Source organism: Acanthopagrus latus, chromosome 21, assembly GCF_904848185.1.
Source record: "Acanthopagrus latus isolate v.2019 chromosome 21, fAcaLat1.1, whole genome shotgun sequence".
Taxonomy (NCBI): domain Eukaryota; kingdom Metazoa; phylum Chordata; class Actinopteri; order Spariformes; family Sparidae; genus Acanthopagrus; species Acanthopagrus latus.
In genome coordinates, this window is record NC_051059.1 from 1,917,204 (window position 1) to 1,938,481 (window position 21,278).

General features: G+C 41.2%; 2 protein-coding genes and 2 long non-coding RNA genes across 10 annotated transcripts in view; 1 reads left to right on the forward strand and 3 right to left on the reverse strand.

Annotated features, from left to right (window-relative positions):
- Nucleotides 1-167, reverse strand: part of LOC119011706 — a 2,703-nt gene extending 2,536 nt beyond the window's left edge. The window contains exon 1 of the long non-coding RNA XR_005072259.1: nucleotides 1-167. This exon is cut by the window's left edge and continues 1,418 nt beyond it. This is a non-coding gene — a long non-coding RNA (uncharacterized LOC119011706).
- Nucleotides 1-21,278, forward strand: part of cntnap2b (contactin associated protein 2b) — a 46,509-nt gene that overhangs the window by 9,892 nt on the left and 15,339 nt on the right. The window contains exons 1-6 of one of the 6 annotated variants that reach the window (XM_037085025.1): nucleotides 5,375-5,945; nucleotides 7,347-7,442; nucleotides 7,662-7,794; nucleotides 8,545-8,896; nucleotides 19,730-19,840; nucleotides 21,014-21,207. In XM_037085025.1, coding sequence (XP_036940920.1) covers nucleotides 8,815-8,896; nucleotides 19,730-19,840; nucleotides 21,014-21,207 — 387 coding nt within the window. In that variant the 5' untranslated portion in view covers nucleotides 5,375-5,945; nucleotides 7,347-7,442; nucleotides 7,662-7,794; nucleotides 8,545-8,814. Of the gene's footprint in view, nucleotides 1-5,374; nucleotides 5,946-7,029; nucleotides 7,443-7,661; nucleotides 7,795-8,544; nucleotides 8,897-19,729; nucleotides 19,841-21,013; nucleotides 21,208-21,278 lie in introns of those variants that run through there. The other 5 variants (XM_037085027.1, XM_037085030.1, XM_037085024.1 and 2 more) reach the window with 5 other exon arrangements.
- LOC119011702 (golgin subfamily A member 6-like protein 22) lies at nucleotides 1,044-4,405 on the reverse strand. 2 transcript variants are annotated; one of them, XM_037085033.1, is made up of 8 exons: nucleotides 4,088-4,405; nucleotides 3,478-3,798; nucleotides 3,112-3,375; nucleotides 2,717-2,980; nucleotides 2,323-2,586; nucleotides 1,929-2,192; nucleotides 1,535-1,798; nucleotides 1,044-1,401 (listed from the first exon to the last, which is right to left on the reverse strand). In XM_037085033.1, the coding sequence occupies exons 1-8, from the start codon at nucleotides 4,115-4,117 to the stop codon at nucleotides 1,207-1,209; spliced, it is 1,866 nt and encodes a 621-aa protein (XP_036940928.1). In that variant the 5' UTR covers nucleotides 4,118-4,405; the 3' UTR covers nucleotides 1,044-1,206. The 2 variants fall into 2 exon arrangements, with proteins under 2 accessions (XP_036940928.1, XP_036940929.1); XM_037085034.1 differs by lacking the exon at nucleotides 2,717-2,980.
- On the reverse strand, nucleotides 5,864-7,414 carry LOC119011707. Its single transcript, XR_005072260.1, has 3 exons — nucleotides 7,299-7,414; nucleotides 6,628-6,775; nucleotides 5,864-5,995 (listed from the first exon to the last, which is right to left on the reverse strand). It is a non-coding gene; the product is annotated as an uncharacterized LOC119011707 (long non-coding RNA).

Sequence of the window (21,278 nt, forward strand, 5' to 3'; positions counted from 1 at the left end):
AAACCTGAATTTTGCTTCGGCTTGTTTCTTTTTTGTCAGATGACCTTTTAAACTTGAAGTTCATTTGCCCATCCTCACCCAGATCATTCTATCTAACTCCCCACATCATGTCAGCCAAACAGGCGGCCTTTCAATTCACAAGCAGCTACACGGACAGATTCTGGAGAACCACTTAGAAACAGTTCATATGAGTGCTGGCAGTAGTACAAACAATATTACTAATAAGAAATATAACTATGATAATACTAATGGTACAAATGATAACAGTAACAATAATATGTCAATAATATATTTAATAATAATAATAATAATAATAATAATAATAATGAGAAGAAGAACAAATTTAATAATAATACTATCTATAATCCTAAAATAAATAAATAGAGAACTATCTAACTAAATAAATTATTTAATAGATAAATAACTAACTGACTAACTAACTAACTAACTAACTAAATAAATAGATAAATTACTGAATAAATAAATAAATAAATAGATAGATGAATAGATAAATAGATAAATAGATAAATTGATAAATAACTAAGCAACTAAGTAACTAAGTAACTAAATAAATAAATAAATACATTGATAGAGAAATAAGTAACTAAGTAACTAACTAACTAACTAAATTGATAGATAACTAACTAACTAACTAAGCGAATAAATAAATAATCCATCCATCCATTATCTGTACGCCGCTTAATCCTCTGCAGGGTCGCGGGGGGGCTGGAGCCTATCCCAGCTGACTTAGGGCGAAGGCAGGGGACACCCTGGACAGGTCGCCAGTCTATCACAGGGCTACACACCTACGGACAATTTAGAATAATCAATTAACCTCAGCATGTTTTTGGACTGTGGGAGGAAGCCGGAGTACCCGGTGGAAACCCACGCTTGCACAGGGAGAACATACAAACTCCACACAGAAACTGGGGATCCTCTAGCTGTGAGGCAGCAGTGCTAACCACTGGGCCACTGTGCAGCCCTAAATAAATAATTCGATAGATAACTAAGTAAGTATCTAACGAAATAAATAAATAAATAAATGTGGGTGGAGACGGTAGCGGGTGGGGCGAGGCTGGTGCGGAGGGTTTAGGGTAGCAGGGTTGTGGGTACAGAGTAGGGAAGACTAAGCCAGGAGAGGGTCAGGTAGGAGGCAGGTTGGAGTTTTGGGGGGAGTCCAACCATTCCTACTTGCTACTGAACATTTCAGTGATTCCTTCTTTTCGCTCTCCTTTTGTGATGACTCTTTTTATGTTTCCTTTCTCTTGCTCCACTTTTACCCTCCACATTAATCTCCTCCACATCATTATCCATCTTTGTGCTCTCTTCCGCCCTTTTCTTCTCAATCATCTCCTCCTCTTTCTTTTTCTCCTCTTCCTGGTCCGCAAGTTTAGTGACTTCCTATAGAAAGAGAAAAGAAATGTATATTTCTTTTTACTTTACATAACAAAAGCTGATTCTGAAGCAGCCCGACACAAGATGTTCGAATCAAACAGGAGATTATTAAGTAAATTGATGATATAAAGCAGCTTACCTGCAGGTGGGTGGAGTTGGAGACATGGTTCTCTTCCAGACGGTCACACCGGCTCTTCTGCAGTCCTTCAATCCTGTTGAGCTCAGTTTCTTTGAGGGAAAGCTGGTACAGGGTCTCTACGTGGGCTTTGGTTCTCAACCGACGTTTTTCTATTTCCCTGTCGAGGAGGCGAGTTTTTTCTTGAAGCTCCTCTTGGAGACGGCTCACCTCCACCTGCCTGTTGGTCAACACCTTCTCCTGCTCTCGTAGTTTGATGTTGAGCTCCTGAAAAGAGAAAAACAGTATTTTTATTTTACTTTACATAAAAAAGCCGATTCTGAAGCAGTCCAACACAAGCTGTTAGAATCCAACAGGAGATTATTGTGAAGTAAAGTGATGATATGAGGCAACTTACCTGCAGGTGGGTGGATTTGGAGACATGGTTCTCTTCCAGACGGTCACACCGGCTCTTCCACTGTTCTTCAATCCTGTTGAGCTCAGTTTCTTTGAGGGAAAGCTGGTGCAGGGTCTCTACGTGGGCTTTGGTTCTCAACCGACGTTTTTCTATTTCCCTGTCGAGGAGGCGAGTTTTTTCTTGAAGCTCCTCTTGGAGACGGCTCACCTCCACCTGCCTGTTGGTCAACACCTTCTCCTGCTCTCGTAGTTTGATGTTGAGCTCCTGAAAAGAGAAAAACAGTATTTTTATTTTACTTTACATAAAAAAGCCGATTCTGAAGCAGTCCAACACAAGCTGTTAGAATCCAACAGGAGATTATTGTGAAGTAAAGTGATGATATGAGGCAACTTACCTGCAGGTGGGTGGATTTGGAGACATGGTTCTCTTCCAGACGGTCACACCGGCTCTTCCACTGTTCTTCAATCCTGTTGAGCTCAGTTTCTTTGAGGGAAAGCTGGTGCAGGGTCTCTACGTGGGCTTTGGTTCTCAACCGACGTTTTTCTATTTCCCTGTCGAGGAGGCGAGTTTTTTCTTGAAGCTCCTCTTGGAGACGGCTCACCTCCACCTGCCTGTTGGTCAACACCTTCTCCTGCTCTCGTAGTTTGATGTTGAGCTCCTGAAAAGAGAAAAACAGTATTTTTATTTTACTTTACATAAAAAAGCCGATTCTGAAGCAGTCCAACACAAGCTGTTAGAATCCAACAGGAGATTATTGTGAAGTAAAGTGATGATATGAGGCAACTTACCTGCAGGTGGGTGGATTTGGAGACATGGTTCTCTTCCAGACGGTCACACCGGCTCTTCCACTGTTCTTCAATCCTGTTGAGCTCAGTTTCTTTGAGGGAAAGCTGGTCCAGGGTCTCTACGTGGGCTTTGGTTCTCAACCGACGTTTTTCTATTTCCCTGTCGAGGAGGCCAGTTTTCTCTTGAAGCTCCTCTTGGACACGGCTCACCTCCACCTGCCTGTTAGTCAACACCTGCTCCTGCTCTTGTAGTTTGGCGTTGAGCTCCTGAGAAGAGGAAAAACAGAATTTTTATTTTACTTTACATAAAAAAGCTGATTGTGAAGCAGTCCAACACAAGCTGTTAGAATCCAACAAGAGATTACTGTGAAGTAAATTGATGATGTGAAGCAGCTTACCTGCAGCTGGGTGGATTTGGAGACATGGCTCTCTTCCAGAGCGTCACACCGGCTCTTCCACTGTCCTTCGATCCTGTTGAGCTGGGTTTCTTTGCGAGACAGCTTCTGCAGGGTCTCTACGTGGGCTTTGGTTGTAGCCTGATGTTTTTGTATTTCCATGTTGAGGAGGAAAGTTTTTTCCCGAACTTCCTCTTGGAGACGGCTCACCTCCACCTGCCTGCCATTCAACACCTGCTTCTGCTCTTGCAGTTTGATGTTGAGCTCCTGAAAAGAGAAAAACAGTATTTTTATTTTAATATTCAATGCAGCTGTTAGAATCCAATAGGAGATTATTGTGAAGTAAATTGATGATCTAAGGCAGCTTACCTGCAGCTGGAACGTGTTGGCGGCGAGGCCCTTCTCCATGACCTCACATCTCGTTCTCCACTCCTCTGACGCGTAACTGAGCACACTGTTGGCGGTTTTGGCCCTTTCTAGAGCTTTCTCCTTGCTGGTCAGCTCTTTCTTGAGTTCACTATTCTCAGTCATCAGAGATTTGTTCTGATCTCTCAGAGACTTAATCTCATTGATGGCTGAGTACAGGGCCTCTCTGAGTCCTGGGTGAGGGGGCTCCTCATGGGTCCTCAGCTGTACTACTGCCGGCATGTCTGGGCTGTTAGCGACAGCAACAAACTGCATTTGCAATGGCTGAAAGACAGAAACACACGTGTCAGTCATGAAGTCTCGTCTTGACATTGGATAGACAGAAAAGAAAACCTGTGCCCTCGTTAACACAATAAAATATACTGTAGTCTACTGCCAGCAGTTCATACAGAGCAACATGACATTGTCAAGTAATTAAAATCAAACATATTCTCCGAAAACATTTAATAAGACAAGTTTTAGAACATATTATTCCTTGACTTAAACATTATGCTGGACTAGAGAGGCACACTGCTGAAAAAAAGTCTCTTCAGGTCAAATAAGAAAATCTTACCAGGTTATTTTCACTGAAACGTCTGTCCATGGCAACACAGTGACTATTTCAAAGTTGGAATGAGAATAGTCGTCAAAATCAAAGTTTAAAAGCTCAACTTGTAAGCGAAACGGAGTTTCGATTGTCGAGCAGAGAGACTTTGATAGATTGCGTTAATCCAAAAAGGTATCCGTTAAATATCGAGTAATCCAGAAGGTATCCGTTGAATACAAAATATCCAGAAGGTATCCACTGAATGTCGAGTAATTAAACGCTTCCTCTCAGAAATGACAATAAGACCTTGACAGCTCAGATTGTCGAACGCAAATGAGGTTTTTACAGGAGCACAGGCAATTTAAAGTTTCACCCCGTGTCAAAATTCCGATCGTCGTGGCAACGGGGGTTCTCAAAGTTCTAAAAATTTGAAATCAAAGTCAGAATTCAAATTCAAGCAATGAACAAAGGCATGCAGAGACAGTGTTTATATTTAAATTGTGCTGGGGTTCAACAGACTTCTGCTCTACATGGTACAGATGGAGACAGTGAAGACGACAGAAAATAAAGACTTTCATGGTCTGACTGTCAAATCATATATTAGAACTCACTAACCCAGAGCCCACGTTCTTAAACACGTAAAACAAGTCTGTGATGAAAATATGTCAAGTGTTTACCAGATTTTTAAGAGATTTGTTTGTATAATCAGAGGTAGACTATATCACTCACATATATCATATACCTGATTCTGTATACAGCTTCTTCTAGCTTTGTATGAAGTTATCACAGACATCAAATATCTTAAGTACCAACCCGTATGGCTAGAGATGAGGTGAGAGGATCACTACAGTCGTTAGGATGCATCCTCTGGGAACCATCAATGTCTGTACAATGTTTTTACTGAGAAATTTTGAGATATTTCACTGGTTGGTTTTAGATGAAGAGTCAGGGCTTCACCAAATACAGGAGGATGAATCCTCTGGAGAGAATGAATGCCTGTACAGAGTTTGCTGATAATCCAAACAGTCTGTTGAGATATCTCAGTGTGGACCACAGTGGTGAAAGCCAACTACTTAGTACAGGTGTCAAGATTCTCCAAATCCTCGATTCGATTACATTTACGATTCTAAGGTCATGGTTTGATTAGATTCTCGATTTTTACATTTAAGGACAGCTTGCGATGCCAGTTTTTGTCTAGACTTTTATGCAATATAATATCTGACTGTCGTTCGCAATGTACCACACTACATTGTCAAATTTAAAACATCTATTAATTACATAATGTAACAATAAAGTATATCTTCAGTCAGTTGGAAACTTAAACAAAATAACCTGCCATCTAGTTTCTGCACAGCTTTCTAAAGGCGAGGCGGAAATAAGTGTACCCTCCGAGGAGGAAAATCGGCGGACCAAAACAGACCCCCAATTTGCCGCCCTGTCTAAAACCGCAGACCGAGCTGCCAAAAGGACGGGCAAATTGGCGGCTTGGTGCTCTGTCTAAAAACGGCTAGTTACTGCTACAATAAAACATATATACAATCATAAATACAAATAGGTACCAACAATCAAAAGAACTAGTATAATAGAATGAAATACAAATACAATAGTGAATCAAATTTTTAAATTGCTCAAATCCTTCATCACACAAGTACAATAACACTTAAGAGAGTATAATAATTGTAATACACTTTGTACCACAAGTAACACAAAATGAATACCAACCAACGTCTAGATATATTTTCCACACTAACCAATGACTTCCTGAAGTATTGATGGTGGCAACTTCTTCCATCACTGTCATTTCTAGGGAATACAAAGTGACTTGGTCCCCTGGAAACCAGTTGTGTCTGAATTCTCACAGTCAGAACTGAAGGCCAGTTAGCAGGTCAGTGCACAGAGGCTCATCCTCAGTAGATGATCCTGCTCCAGGCATTTCTAATGGAGAGCACAAGGGCATTAGTATAAACACATTATTCACAGCGATTATAGTGGTGGAACATCACACATACCCACTGATAATAACATTATAACTGTCTGCAAAATGCTTGTGAGAAATTACATAGTCTTCCTGTTAGTGATCAAATGTGCTGTAAGGACAGGAGGAGGAAGTTGGAGAATGACATTTTGCTTGAGCCACAGGTGGGGGGACATCCCCCATGTGGGAAGACACAGAAGTTTTAGATAAGATGACATTTGTTGTCCCATCTGTTATATCAAAGAATCACTGTCCTGGGAAGACAGGATACACCCAAACATCAACGAGTCATTATTATGTAAAGAAAATGTGTATGACTGTTGTAAATGAAGGTAAGCTCCTCTCTGATTCTGTACTTAAAGGATAACAGTTTAGAGTTTGAGAGAGAGCGCTTTTGCCTTCTTCTCCATGTTGCGTGTTATTAAAGAGATCTGATTCATACACTGATGTCTTAAGTTCTTTGGAGACTTAGCAACTCTCTCTACCTCACAAAGGAGAATTTCCACAACATGCTTTGCAGGGATGTACACACACACACACACACACACACACACACACACACACTCACAGACATACCTGCACACAAACTCACCTGAGTTTTGCTGGGGAGAAGTAGAGGTAAATGGGTCTTCATCCTCAGGATCAGACAACATTTGTGGAGACGTGTGTGGCTGCAGAGGTAGATGGTTCCTCATCCCGGCTAGTGGTAGAGGGTGCTCCAAAATATTTTAAAAAGTCCCCTGCATTTGCATTACAATACAACATGAATGATTAATGCAGGGATAGCACAATTAAATAAACCTGTTATTAAGCATAATGTATCCAACTTTTAGAATAGGAAACAAATGAATAGAAGACAAAACACAACCTCCTTGGTTAATGGCTAATTAATTACATGACACTCCAAATGTCTCAGAAAGCTACATCATAAAATACCTGTGCAACATACGTCTTTTGAATTAGCTTACAGAATTGATAATTCACTTTACTGAGCAGCACAGGACCTAACGTGATGTTTAACAAGCACTATGTGAGCTAGTCATGTTGTGTTACATACACATTATTAGGGTGAAAATAGTTAGATATAATGTTTGCTAGTCAGTTGGACTAAAAACGGATGCTGTCGTCATCTACTATTACAGCCAGCAGTGTAGCAAGAGGCTAACAAACATACGAGTTAGCATAACTTATACTAATTAACGTCATTTCATCTCATTACATGAATGGTCACACTTATGAAGAGTATTTGACATGGCTCCACACCTTTATCTTTTGCTCGTTTCTCCTCTATTTTCTTTTCTCTTTCTCCAGAACTGGGCACCTGATGGCTGTGTCCTCTTACCATCCATTTGTTTATTGGACGCTCGGGAATCAACAAGTGACCCCTCGCAACACCGTCAAGCAAGAGTTAAGACTAAACCAATTCACCTCGTTTTGTAATATATTTCATTATTTAATCAAACCCCCAAAACATATGTGAAACTATGGGCTTTTATTCACAATATTATTATGACTGAAATGTCCATCATGTGGAATGAATTCGTGATGTAATTGACTTTATCCTCCTAACTGCATTTGTTGTGCACTATTGGATGAATCCCCCGCTCCCCCTCTCCCCCGCCCCAGTAGGTGAGCCTGTCCCCGCCCCGCCCCCCGTCTTCCACGGACTGTGTGAGACTCTCAGCATCAGCAGACGCACCTTGAGAAAACAGAGGGCGGCTCGCTCCCCACACAGCGTCATGACATCATTGACTTGACTGTAAATTTTAAAAAGAAAGAATATATATTTATATATATATATATATATATATATATATATATATATATATATATATATATATATATATATATATATTTTTTTTTTTATTTTTTTTTTTATTTTTTTATTTTTATTTTTATTGTTATTTTCTTAGCTGGCGCTTATGCCGCCCTGGGCGGCTGCCCATACTGACCATATGAAAAACCGCCCCAGCTGGCTGCTGTGTCAGTCTGGTCTATGGGTGTCTTGATATTGATCTTGAATTCATGCCATTTGTACCTGCTGGTAGTTCTTGGTTTTATTATTATTCTTATTATGTTTTTCTTTTATGTTGAGGTTTGATATCAAGCTTTTGTGAGTCATAATTTTGTCATCTATTTTATTTCTACCCTGTTATATTTTAAAAGCATCTAGGTCTCCCAAACATTTTATTTTCCTTAATTTTTCATATCTCACTTGTGAGAACGCTGAGCTTTATGTGTCTTTTTTGTTACCGCTTTCCTGTGCTCCCTCCGGAAAGGAGGGGGGGGGGGGGGGGGGGGGGATGGGGGGACCCACAGGCACCCCGCTGTCCCCACCTTGTTTAAGGGCGCCCTGTTTTGTTGTGCGGAGCATACCAAGTGAGACAGAGAGCGGGGGTGTATCGATTAGCCAGGCAGTTAGAACGGTTTCATTGCTCTTGTCTGTCCGTCTGACCATGCACCTGGAGCTAGAGGCCAGGCCTGCAGCTCAAACGTGTTATTTTCACAGGCTCGATCCGGAGGTTGTCGGTCAAAACCCGCCGGAGTGCCGCTGGGCAAGCTGATAACCGAGGAGAGAAGGAAGACGACATTACGTACAGGACGCAGCGGACAGACAGCCTCTGTTTTTATTACCGCGGCTGATAAAGAAAGAGGCATCTTGGCTGTGCATCACCGCAACAACAGACAGCCCGGCGGAGGGAAGCCCGCACCGCACCGCACCGCACCGCACCGCTTCATTGTCTCTGTCTGTCTCTTTGACTGAGGATTTTCTCTGAAGATGTCTTATCTGTCCGTGCTGCTGTTGCTGCCAGTCCTGTGTGGCATCATCAGCATCTCCATCGCTGCATCCTCAGCATCCCGTAAGTAACTGTTAGGCTAACACACACACACACACACACACACACACACACACACACACACACACACACACACACACACACTAGCAACCGTGGCTAATTTGGTGGCTTGCTCTCTGAGTCGATGTGGACTATAGCATAAGGCCAAACCAGCATACTCCTTAGTAATGCTAATAATAACGACGACACACACGTAATTTAGTATGTCATCATTACGAATGTTATAACACTGAAGAGGAAAACGTACACCTTAATGGAAAGAATGCTTTAACAGTAAGAATGGGGTCAGTCATATATTCACTCAGTCATGTATTTATCAAGTCTCTGGTGTAAGTGCATTGAGGGAAGAGTCTAGCAGATGCTGAACCAGAAAGCTCAACTGCACAGAAGCTGTGCAACCCAGACTGAAATGTTCTGGAGGCTCTGGCTGCATAGAGTGAATAGATGGAATGAAAACACATCCCACCCACCCATACAGACCATTCCACTGTGCTCCACACATGTATCCACCAATAGAAGCCATCACTGACATTTTTAACTCGTTTATGTTTATCAGTTTTAATGATGTAATATGTGTGACTCCTGCATTAGAATGTCTGAAAACACCTCTATGCATGTTATATATGTTGTGGAGTTGTGTAACGTTACTTACAGTATCTCAAATCTTGCCAACAATTTTCAAACCCAGAGAAATCCACTAGTTTTCTAAAGGTAACTGTGTTCGACATGGTCCGCCTTTGCTACTTCTGGGACGGGGACATTGGCGAACAAAACTAAATCTGATGCATATTGAATATCCCCTTGTCTGTGAATGTTTGTGCCTGAGTCAAGTCAGATTTTCATCAGCAGTGATGCTTGTTTAATTGTGGATTCACCACCAGTGAAGCGAGTTTGGCTGCAGGATCATTTGTGTTTATTCACGTTACTTACGTGTTCATTCGCCCCAAACTGCAAGATTACTGTGCATCAGCTGTAAAATAGCAAACAGCGGTGAAAGACTCTGGTTCTTTACTTCTTTCCCCCTTCTCCTCTCTGTAACATATTACAGGCATAAAGTATATTTCCCCTCCAGCTTCAGTCACCAGTCAACATTACAGAGCATAAACACCCGACAATGGATCACTGCTGTAGTCACACTTATAAACAGAAATGAATATGAATCCATTTTCCCATTCAGTAAATCTCTTGGCTCTCTTGGCTCTCTTAAAGTTTTTTGTTTTGATTAAGAGATCCATAATGGCAAAAATAGATATTGTGCATTTAATTTGTGTATATACACATTATAAGGGGGTTTATAACAAACTGCAGTCCAGCTTGTAATACATGAGGGGACCATGTATTTAGTGTGTATTGTTATGTAAACATTTGATGATACAGTATACCTCATATCATGCATGTCTATGCATGCAGTTTAAGCACCTCAAAATGTATATCTCAATAAAAATATCCTATATTAATGCTTATGATGAAGCATTTGTTATTTGTTTATATAGGTTTACTGCTAGAAATGCTACTTTAAGGGATTTAAAGAAACCATTATTTGTTGTATAACAAAACTCAACACAGAAACTAGTTTTTCACATTAAGGTCAGTTAACTGGTCATGATAGGTAATACTCAACCTGTAGAAATCAACCCTATAATGCCTTTTGATGTTTCAAAGTGAGCGTTTTTATGTCTGAAAAGGCTTGAGACCTTGAACTTTTACTAGAAAACTACGAATTGTAGGCGTGAGTTTGAAAGAGGATGAATGCCTTGGACTTCAAGATAAACTAAGACAAGATAAATATTGATTCAACATGAGGGGCAGGCCAGGATGTCTAATGAAAGATGCTCATGAGTTGCTGTCACAACTTTGCAATAAAGTCATGTCTAAAGTAAGGGAGATGAAATTAAGTATACAGTGATGTTGCTATGTCCTGTGTCTCTGACGCATTATAATCTGAAAAGACTCGCTATCCATGTGTCCATATTTGAACCTCGACAATGACATTGCGTACAGCAAATTTGTAATGAAATAATGAATTATAAAAGAAATCTTGATCTGTATTCTCTTGTGACGATGATGCTTTGCCGTTCAGGAGATGCACTGTGTTGAAACTACACAAGTAAACCAGTATTTGCTTTATTTGCAATTAGTGTATGATTTTGTTTATAGGATGACGTGATAGGGCTGTACCCTATTAAGAATTCTATCAGTTGAATTGTATTTTGCTGTCCAATATAAAGATTCAATAATTTGTCTTTTTTTCAGTTCAGCGCCACACTGAGCTTCTTTATTAGCCAACAACAGTCTGTTTTATGTGCAGCCTCAGACTTGTGATTTCATGCTTTTCATTGTCACCTGTGATGTGAGATGTTATGCCTGTACATTTTTGTGAGCCCTTTTGCTTTTATCGTATTTTTCTAATGTATTCTGACTGACAAAATCAGTCTCCGACTAACTGGCTCATCAACATTTTGGGGGCGATTTTTGAATACATTCTCATCAAACATATTACCATGATTGATATTATAACCATGTAACATCAAAAACAAGTTAATGCTACAATTTGCCACAAATCATAAACTTTATTGGGGACCCACTAAATTTCCCTGGGTATGGAGAGAGACTCTTGGTAGGGCTGCACAATATCGGAAAATGCTGGCATTGCGATATGTTGGTTCTCTGCAATATACACTATATTACCAAAAGTATTCGCTCACCTGCCTTTACTCATTCTATGAACTGAAGTGCCATCCCATTCCTAACTCATAGAATTCAATATGATGTCGGTCCACCTTTTGCAGCTATTACAGCTTCAACTCTTCTGGGAAGACTGTCCACAAGGTTGAGGAGAGTGTTTATAGGAATTTTTGACCATTCTTCCAAAAGCGCATTGGTGAGGTCACACACTGATGTTGGTCGAGAAGGCCTGGCTCTCAGTCTCCGCTCTAATTCATCCCAAAGGTGTTCTATCGGGTTCAGGTCAGGACTCTGTGCAGGCCAGTCAAGTTCATCCACACCAGACTCTGTCATCCACGTCTTTATGGACCTTGCTTTGTGCACTGGTGCACAGTCATGTTGGAAGAGGAAGGGGCCCGCTCCAAACTGTTCCCACAAGGTTGGGAGCATGGAATTGTCCAAAATGTTTTGGTATCCTGAAGCATTCAATGTTCCTTTCATTGGAACTAAGGGGCCAAGCCCAGCTCCTGAAAAACAACCCCATACCATAATTCCTCCTCCACCAAATTTCACAGTTGGCACAATGCAATCTGAAATGTACCGTTCTCCTGGCAACCTCCAAACCCAGACTCGTCCATCAGATTGCCAGATGGAAAAGCGTGATTCATCACTCCAGAGAACGCGTCTCCACTGCTCTAGAGGCCAGTGACGGCGTGCTTTACACCATTGCATCCGACGCCTTGCATTGCACTTGGTGATGTGTGGCTTGGCTGCAGCTGCTCGGCCATGGAAACCCATTCCATGAAGCTCTCTGCGTACTGTACTTGGGCTAATCTGAAGGTCACATGAAGTTTGTAGCTCTCTAGCAATTGACTGTGCAGAAAGTCGGCGACCTCTTTGCACTATGCGCTTCAGCATCCGCTGACCCCTCTCCGTCACTTTACGTGGCCTACCACTTCGTGGCTGAGTTGCTGTTGTTCCCAAACGCTTCCATTTTGTTATAATAGAGCTGACAGTTGACTGTGGAATATTTAGGAGCGAGGAAATTTCACGACTGGATTTGTTGCACAAGTGGCATCCTATGACAGTTCCACGCTGGAATTCACTGAGCTCCTGAGAGCGGCCCATTCTTTCACAAATGTCTTGTTTCACAGTCTGCATGCCTGAGTGCTTGAATTTATACACCTGGGGCCAGGCCAAGTGATTAGAACACCTGATTCTGATCATTTGAATGGGTGAGCGAATACTTTTGGTAATATAGTGTATATCGAGATAGGAAAAAATAAGTTAACTTAAATAACTTGAATAGATGTGTTTGAAAACAAGAGATCACAAATTGATGATTCGGGTTTGTCTGTCACATTCTCTTGAACGTGTGTCTCAGGAACGCCTTGAGCGAATTTAGTCAAATTTGCCATAAATTCCACTTGGACTCACTCCACTTGGACTGTGGTGGTCTAAGGTCAAGGTCACAGTGACCATGTGTCTGTCCCATTCTTGTGACTGTGATATCTCAGAGTTGCGCGTCTCTCCCTTCTAAGACTATCCAACATGCACCCAGATACAGGGGCTCCAACACAATTCAGGGACAATACATTTTAAATATAGGACAATTTAGTATGACTTAATGTGATTGAGTGGGGTTTAATGTGATACGGTGTGATCTAATACAGTTAATTTGTTTCATGTAGATATTCATTTAACTTTATACATTTTTTTTTAACTTTCCAAGTACTGTTTTATACTTATATAAGAGAATAATAACTGAGTGTGCCTTCACCAATGTCCAGTAGAGTCTACTAGCCTTATACTCACTTACTGTTGGCAGTCACGATTGTGATTATGACCTCTGCAGTGGACACATACAAAAAAGTCTGGTTGCATGAACAAACATTTCGACATTCTGAATATAAACTGTCTCACAAAGCCATGCCCAGGTGTCTCACTTTGGCAGAAAGGGGGAGAAATATTTGAAATGATTACCTTATAATTAAGACCTCCCTGAGTTGAGGAAGGACAGTCTGATATCCTTGCCTTTGTCTTGCTCATTCGTGCTTGTGCAAGCTGTGCTAGCATCCACATAATTACTCTTCATTGCCTGCATATGTTTTATCATACCGTCTTTCTAGGTGAGTTTTTGTTCTGTCTTTTAAAATCCAAATGTTTCCAAACTTTAGACTCAGTGTTATGAACCAGAGACATAGTCTCCATTTCTGCTTCAGAAACAAGATAAAACAAAGCAAAATAAAAGATTGCATTTGTTCTGGGAGCTGGCAGCTAAAAAAGGGGGAAAACAACCTACCTCACTGCCAGAGTCTTGCAGCTTATGCTTTGCAGGGGCCGGGATCTTTCTCCTTCCTGTGTGACTGTCGTTAAGGGGTGGAAAAGACTCTCCCTCCTCCCTCCCCCCTCTACAACCTCCCTGTGAGGTGGATACCAAAGTCATCATCCCTCTGTCTAATGGGGAAGTGTCGGTCTGATGGTGTTCACAGTGCGATAACTAAACAGATCCTTCACTCAACAAAATAAAGAGAAATGTCCCACAAAGTAGCGTTAGAACCAAACAACAGCAACGTACAAACTGGTAGTATTTTTGGCAACTTATATTAGGAGAAAAATACCACCGTTTTACGTGGAGAAACATCTGTCGTCCTGTCTGTCATCCTGTCTGTCCTACCAAGAAAACAGCCTCTCTCCCCGTGAGTGAGATACTCAGAAAGTGTCCAGTTTACTGATGGTGATTATGTAATTATATTATTCAGAGCGAAAAACTTAACTTTCCAGGATGTTTGGTGGGTCAAAATCTCAATCACAACACATTATAACCATCCATATGATTATACACAGCCAGTGACACCTAGAAAAAACACGTCATCATCATGACGTGTACCGCCACGCCTCTTTTGGATCCACAACGGTGGCTTCCTGTATGTACTGAATCTTGAATCTTGAATTACACACACGTGCGTCTTCTTTTTTATGTCGTAGCTTCTTGGTTGTGTGTGAACGAACATAGGCAGAGAATTTGCGAACCGCCGCTGCAGCGATAATGCAGCGTCTCCGTGTGCGACCCATGTGCCGAGGCTCTGCAGCGGTCCTGGGCTTGACTCCCGGCCCGGGTCCCTTTGCTGTGTGTCAGTCTCTCTTACCCTGTTTCCTGTCACACTCTTCAGCTGTCCTGTCAATAAAGCCAGAAAAGGCCAAAAAAATATATATATGAAAAAAAAAAAATAAGAATTATAAAATCAGCTGACAGATAAATTGGCTCTAAACTGCACAAAAACAAAGTTGATTCTGTTTCACCATTGTCTTATTACAGTTATTATAAATTTGACATAGCCTTACCTCACCATCCTGCAAATAGATTTTTATATTAAAGAAAGTGGTGCTCATACCACTTTTGTCCGCAGAGGTGCCAGAATCAAAGAAAAATAGAAAGTTCTTTGTTGCTGCTTCATCTAAATCATATCACCATGAAACATCCCCAGTTTATATATTGAGACAATATTTTTTTGTCTTACAAGTTTCATGAAGGGGCTGTACAGTGGCCCAGTGGTTAGCACTGCTGCCTCACAGCTAGAAGATCCCCGGTTCGCGCCCCGGTCTTTCTGTGTGGAGTATGTATGTTCTCCCTGTGCAAGCGTGGGTTTTCACCGGGTACTCCACAGTCCAAAAACATACTGAGGTTAATTGATTATTCTAAATTGTCCGTAGGTGTGAATGAGAGTGTGCCTGGTTGTTCGTCTCTATGTGTAGCCCTGTGATAGACTGGCGACCTGTCCAGGGTGTCCCCTGCCTTCGCCCTAAGTCCAGCCCCCCCGCGACCCTGCAGAGGATTAAGCGGCGTACATATAATGTGTACAGATAATGGATGGATGGTTGGATGGATGGAAGTTTCATGAAATTGTATATTTAAACATTATCTTCATTGATCAAATAACTCATAAATGTTCCTCAGAAAAATGAGCTGTCAGTACAGTGGTGCGGTTATTTCCAACGAGCACGTAATCTCTTTCTTGTTCCTTTAAACTGATTAATACATGCTTGGCTTGTTGTTTTGTAATGCATATGAGGAAGCTCATTACCATTCTCTGCACCTGTCACACACTCACACACACACACACGCAGAGCTGTGACCCTTCCCCCTGCCCAAAACTCCATCTGATATCAATTCTGATAAACGTGTGGAGAACAAAGACCAACCAAAACAGTCAGACACATAAACACAAACCAGCGTTATGGTAAGAATATGTAAGAATATGTCCAGTTACAAAGTAAACTAGAAAACCGCAAGCGGTTATGCGGGCCCTCGCTCCCCCGCGCCACCGTGGGGGGGGGCTAGGAGGCAGTGGTGCGAGCAGGGGGCAGTAACGGATGTTTTAGAAGTGGAATGAAGTTGATGGAGTCAAATATGTTTTCACTGGTAAGATGTAAGAGTGACTGTAGGCCAGTGAAATAAATCATTTCAACTAAACCTATTTTGGATGTGTTCTATGGATGTCAGAGTCTGGTGTGCATGTACATTGAGAAATGAGTGTGTGTGTGTGAGAGAGTGTGTAAGCGTAGCCAAAACACACACTGAAATCTGTGTAGAAATAACTATTCTATCTCATAGCCATGGTATATAAAAAAACAAAACATAAATGTGATTATGTTGGGAATGCATTCTGGATTTAGGCCTTCAAATTTGTAGTTTTTAGTGTTTTTCATCTAATTCACTCATTGCTTATATTTTTGGTCTGCAGAGACATTTCATGGTATTTCCAGGCCATTGAAGCAAGTTTATTCATTTGAAAAAAATGTCTTTGTGTTCCTATGCATGTGTAAGGATTTTGTGTGTGTGTGTGTGTGTGTGTGTGTGTGTGTGTGTGTGTGTGTGTGTGTGTGTGTGTGTGTGTCTGCATGCTTGGTGCAAGAGAGATGTGTTTGAATTGGAAGAATTGAAAAAATAAAACAGTGAGTAAAAATCCGACTTCCTGTTCGGAGTAGACCATTGGTGCCAGAGACCTTTTTGGGCGTCTGGTCGACGTACACATGTGTACCAGCTTTCATCTTCTAACTCCATATAAACCCCTATGGGGAGGCATTTTTGAAGTTTTCAAGGGGGCGCCATGGAGGCATTTAGCCCCGCCCATGGGCGTGGCCCCATCCGATGTTAGAGGTCACCACCCTTGACCTGTTTATCAATTTTCACGATGATACTAGTTTATTAAAGCCGTCAAAAAGCCAAACGTATTTTCTTGGCGAATGATGGACAGACGTGGCGCTGCCACATGGACGCCGTTACTCGTAGCCTCACGGCGTTCGTAATGTGGCTTCACCAACTTGTTCTGGATGTTTTAGAAGTGGAATGAAGTTGATGGAGTCAACTATGTGGTATCAGTACATGTAAACGTAAGGGCATGCGCTACAGAGGCATTTGGCCCCGCCCATGGGCGTCGCCCGCATCAGATTTTAGAGGTCGCCAGCCTTGACCTGTGTATCAAGTTTCATGATGATACGAGTTTATTAAAGCCGTCAAAAAGCCAAACGTATTTTCTTGGCGAATGATCAAAAAACGCCGCGCCGCCACGCAAACACCATTACTCATAGCCTCACAGCGTTTATAATGTAGCTTCACCAACTTGTTCTTTATGTTTTAGAAGTGGAATGAAGTTGATGGAGTGAACTATGCGGCATCAGTAAATTTAAGAGTAAGAACTTGTCACTTCCTGTTACCACCGGGGGGCGCCATGAGTAAGGTGGGACGTTAATACATTGGAACGTTCATGGCTGAGCTCCCGTCATGCTTAGCAAATTTGAAGCTTCTAGGTTCGAGTATGTGGGCGTGAGAGCCGTTAGAATTTACATGGCAAGCGCCGAAACATTCGCCAAAATTTATCGACCCCTAACAGCTATGCCCTTTGATCTACAGACGTGCAGAGCACAACTTTAGATCAGCTAAGTCTGAAGATGATCTGTACCAGATTTGAAGTTGATTGGGCGAAATCCCTAGGACGAGTTCGTTTTGAGTAAAAAAAATAAAATTCAAAATGGCCGACTTCCTGTTGGAATTTCAGCTTCCTGGCAAGAGACATTTTTGTGCGTCTGGGTATGCTTAACATCTTTACCAATTTTTGTTCAGGTACGACAATGTCATCGACATTCCCTAATGGAATTTTTCAACTTTGTAGGGGGCGCTATTTAGCCATTTCGCGCGGACCGTGTGCGACGACCCAAAAATATCGAATTTCGGGAGTGGCCGGTCGTCCCTGCAAAGTTACACAACTTTTCCAGTTTGGGAAAGGGGCGAAATTGGGCAAAACATTCGGTCAAGAATAGTAAATAATAATAAACAATACAATTTCAATAGGGCCTTCGCTGACTGCTTGCAGTCGCTGCTCGGGCCCTAAATATGGTGAAAACATTTTCTGGTCAGTGTTGATCAAGACCAAATCAAAGTGTAATCACTTTAACAGGCTTTTAGAGCGATTTGAAGGCCCAAATAAAAGACTAAATAAGACTAATAAAAGAGGAAGCATTGCAGAGTATAAAGTTAAAGTTATGAAATTAAGTTAACCCTGTCCAATAATTGATAAGATTGAATTGCATTTCATTCGCATTTAGTTAAGACATTCATCTCAATAATTCATCATTATACAACACATGGTTACGTAACGAAATGAAACTGAAATGTCAACTCCTTCATGCTACACAAATAGAACGTATACAGTGGCTTGCAAAAGTATTCATACCCCTTGAACTTTTCCACGTTTTGTCACATTTCAACCACAAATGTATTTGTAAATATATTTTGTTGGGATTGCATGTGATAGACAAACACAAAGTGGTGTATAAATGTGGAGTGGAAGGAAAATGATACATGGTTTTCAATTTCTTTTTCAAATAAAAAACGTGTGTGGCTTGTAAGTATTCATCCCCCTTTACTCTGATACCCCTGAATAAAATCCAGTGCAGCCAGCTGCCTTCAGAAGTCACCTAATCAATAAATGGTGTCCACCTGTAATCGAATCTCTGTATAAATACAGCTGTTATGACACAGGACAACTTATTAGTCCTGCACTGCACAAATTGGGCCTTTATGGAATAGTGGGAAGAAGAAAGACATTTTTATAACTTTTAACAATCTTTTTTTTTTTTTTTTATCTTTTTTGCACATTCCTGTACATCTCCCCCTTCTTTATTCATCAATCATCTCACACTCTATGTCTCCATCTGTTTATATTGTATATATTATAGTCACTGTTTGTTTATTCAGTCTTCAGTGTATGCAACTTCTTCATGAAGACAATTTCCCCAGTGGTGTAAAATCCTTCTTGGTAATACATTGGTTTAGTTTTTGATTCTGATGCTGATTGATGAAACAAAGCCATAAGAAGCCATAATACGTACACAGCAAACGTGGAGGAAGGTGCTCTGGTCAGATGAGACCAAAACTGAAGTTTTTGGCCTAGATCAAAGCATATTCATGTGTTAGAATGGCCCAGTCAAAGTCCAGACCTAAATCCAATTGAGAATCTCTGGTAAGACTTGAAAATTGCTGTTCACAGACACTCTCCATCCAGTCTGACTGAGCTTGAGCTATTTTGCAAGGAAGAATGGGCAAATATTTCAGTCTCTAGATGTGGATCGCTGGTAGAGACTTACCCTAAGATGTTTTTTATTTTTGAAAATATTTGAAAACAACCAGGTATCATTTTCCTTCCACTTCACAATCATGCGCTACATTGTGTTGGTCTATCACATGAAATCCCAATGAAATACATTTATGTTTGTGGTTGTAACGTGACAAAATGTGGAAAAGTTCAAGGGGTATGAACACTTTTTCTAGCCACTGTACACAGTTATTTATTAACAAATATGCATAAACATTTAGTACATCATTTGAATCTGTGTCAGGGTGTATGTAAATGTGGTCGGTATCTTCATAGCGAAAGTTCAACACCCGGGAAACTCTGTATTGAATGTGTGTGAGCACCAAGCATCAGTGTTATAAACACACATGTTGTGGTGGCTCCCCTTGAGCCAGGATTCGAATCAGCGGCATTATGATTACTGGAAGACCTGCTCTACCTCCTGAGTTACAGCTGCCCCGCAATTTTCAGTTCATGTTGTTGGCTGTTTCTGCATGCTTAATCACTGACCTGTCTGTTTTTTGTCTCACTTGTTCAGGAAAGTGTGAAGACAGCTTGGCCACTCCTCTCCCTTACAGCTCCTTCACCAGTTCATCAGTGTTTGCCCGAGCATACGGAGCTGGTTACGCTAAACTCAATCGGAAACAAGGTAAGGCTTTGTAATGACTCGTACTGTATACTTCCTGCTATGCACATTGAATCATATTGGCTTCTTTTTTGGGTTGGTATTTTGGAATTTGTCACTGCACATTGGTAGCTGAGGCACAGAAGGATGATTCTGGTTTGGTATGTAATTCTTTCATTATGCAAGTGCCAAAAATGTGGCTCTTCATTCTGACCTCAGCGGGCCTCTTTGCTATATGATTATCTTGGGACCACATGGATTGCTGTTAACTCTCTGGCTTCTGGCCTGACAAGCTAGCGGTAGAACATGTCTGTTGTAATGACAACTGCTCCTTTCCTGAAAGTGAGGGAGCCATCTAAGAAGGCTGTTGCCAAGGTCATAAAGAGAATGCTAATCAGTGAAACACTGTTGACTGAGCTGAATAAAAGACCATGGATGTAGAAACACCAGTTTGACGGCTGATTATTGTGCCAGCTCCATCACTCATGGCATCATGCATTGACTCAACCCTACACCTGCAAATAAACAACACATACATACATACATATATACATACATTTTTGTTTTATGATTTGGTAGTTTTTTAAAAATGTTTTACATTGAACCTCAAAAATATGAATTATGTGCGGGTTCTGCACACATTTTGTCCTCAGTTGTACCCAATTTTGAGGTCACAAACCGATAACAGCATAAACAAAAGCTACATTTTAATTACTGTCGATACATGCCTTAGAGCAACATTATGTCGAAGTTGGTGTTTTGTGTGATTTGCAACCTCACTCTGACCCTTCTAGTTGAATTGGCCTGCTCTACAGGACTAGCTGCTACCGTAGTATACAGTATATTCATTTGCAAATTAAGCCAAACTGAGAAGCAGTCTTCACAAATAAGGTAGTTGTCTAAACTTAGAGTAACCTACCAGCAGTGTTCTCAAAGTCATGAAATGAAATGGATGTCTGTAGATACTGATGAGAAGAACAAAGCTCGCCAACCATGTGGTTAGACTGTTGCCACCGGATTGAAGGGGGCGTCTCTTAAAGAAGTGGTACATAAACATAAACGACACTGCTGTAAGCTGAAGACACTTCTGATGATGTTTTTTCCGAAGTGGTTCACATCCATTTTTCTGCTCTTCTTCTTTCCTTTTTTTCCTGCCATCTGTCACCCTGTTCACCTTTGTAACACCTGCAAAACTAGGAGCTGGAGGTTGGTCACCCTTGGAGACAAACCGTAACCAGTGGTTACAGGTGGACCTGGGTTCGAGGAAGCAGGTGGTTGCCATAGTGACTCAGGGTCGCTACAGTAGCTCTGATTGGACCAGCAAGTATCGGTTGCTTTACAGTGACACACAAAAAAACTGGAGGCCTTATCTACAGGATGGAAACATCTGGGTAAGTCAGAATTCCAAAAGTCCAAAAACCTTCTTTTTAGTAAACTCTGTGTACACAAACAATGTTCTCAA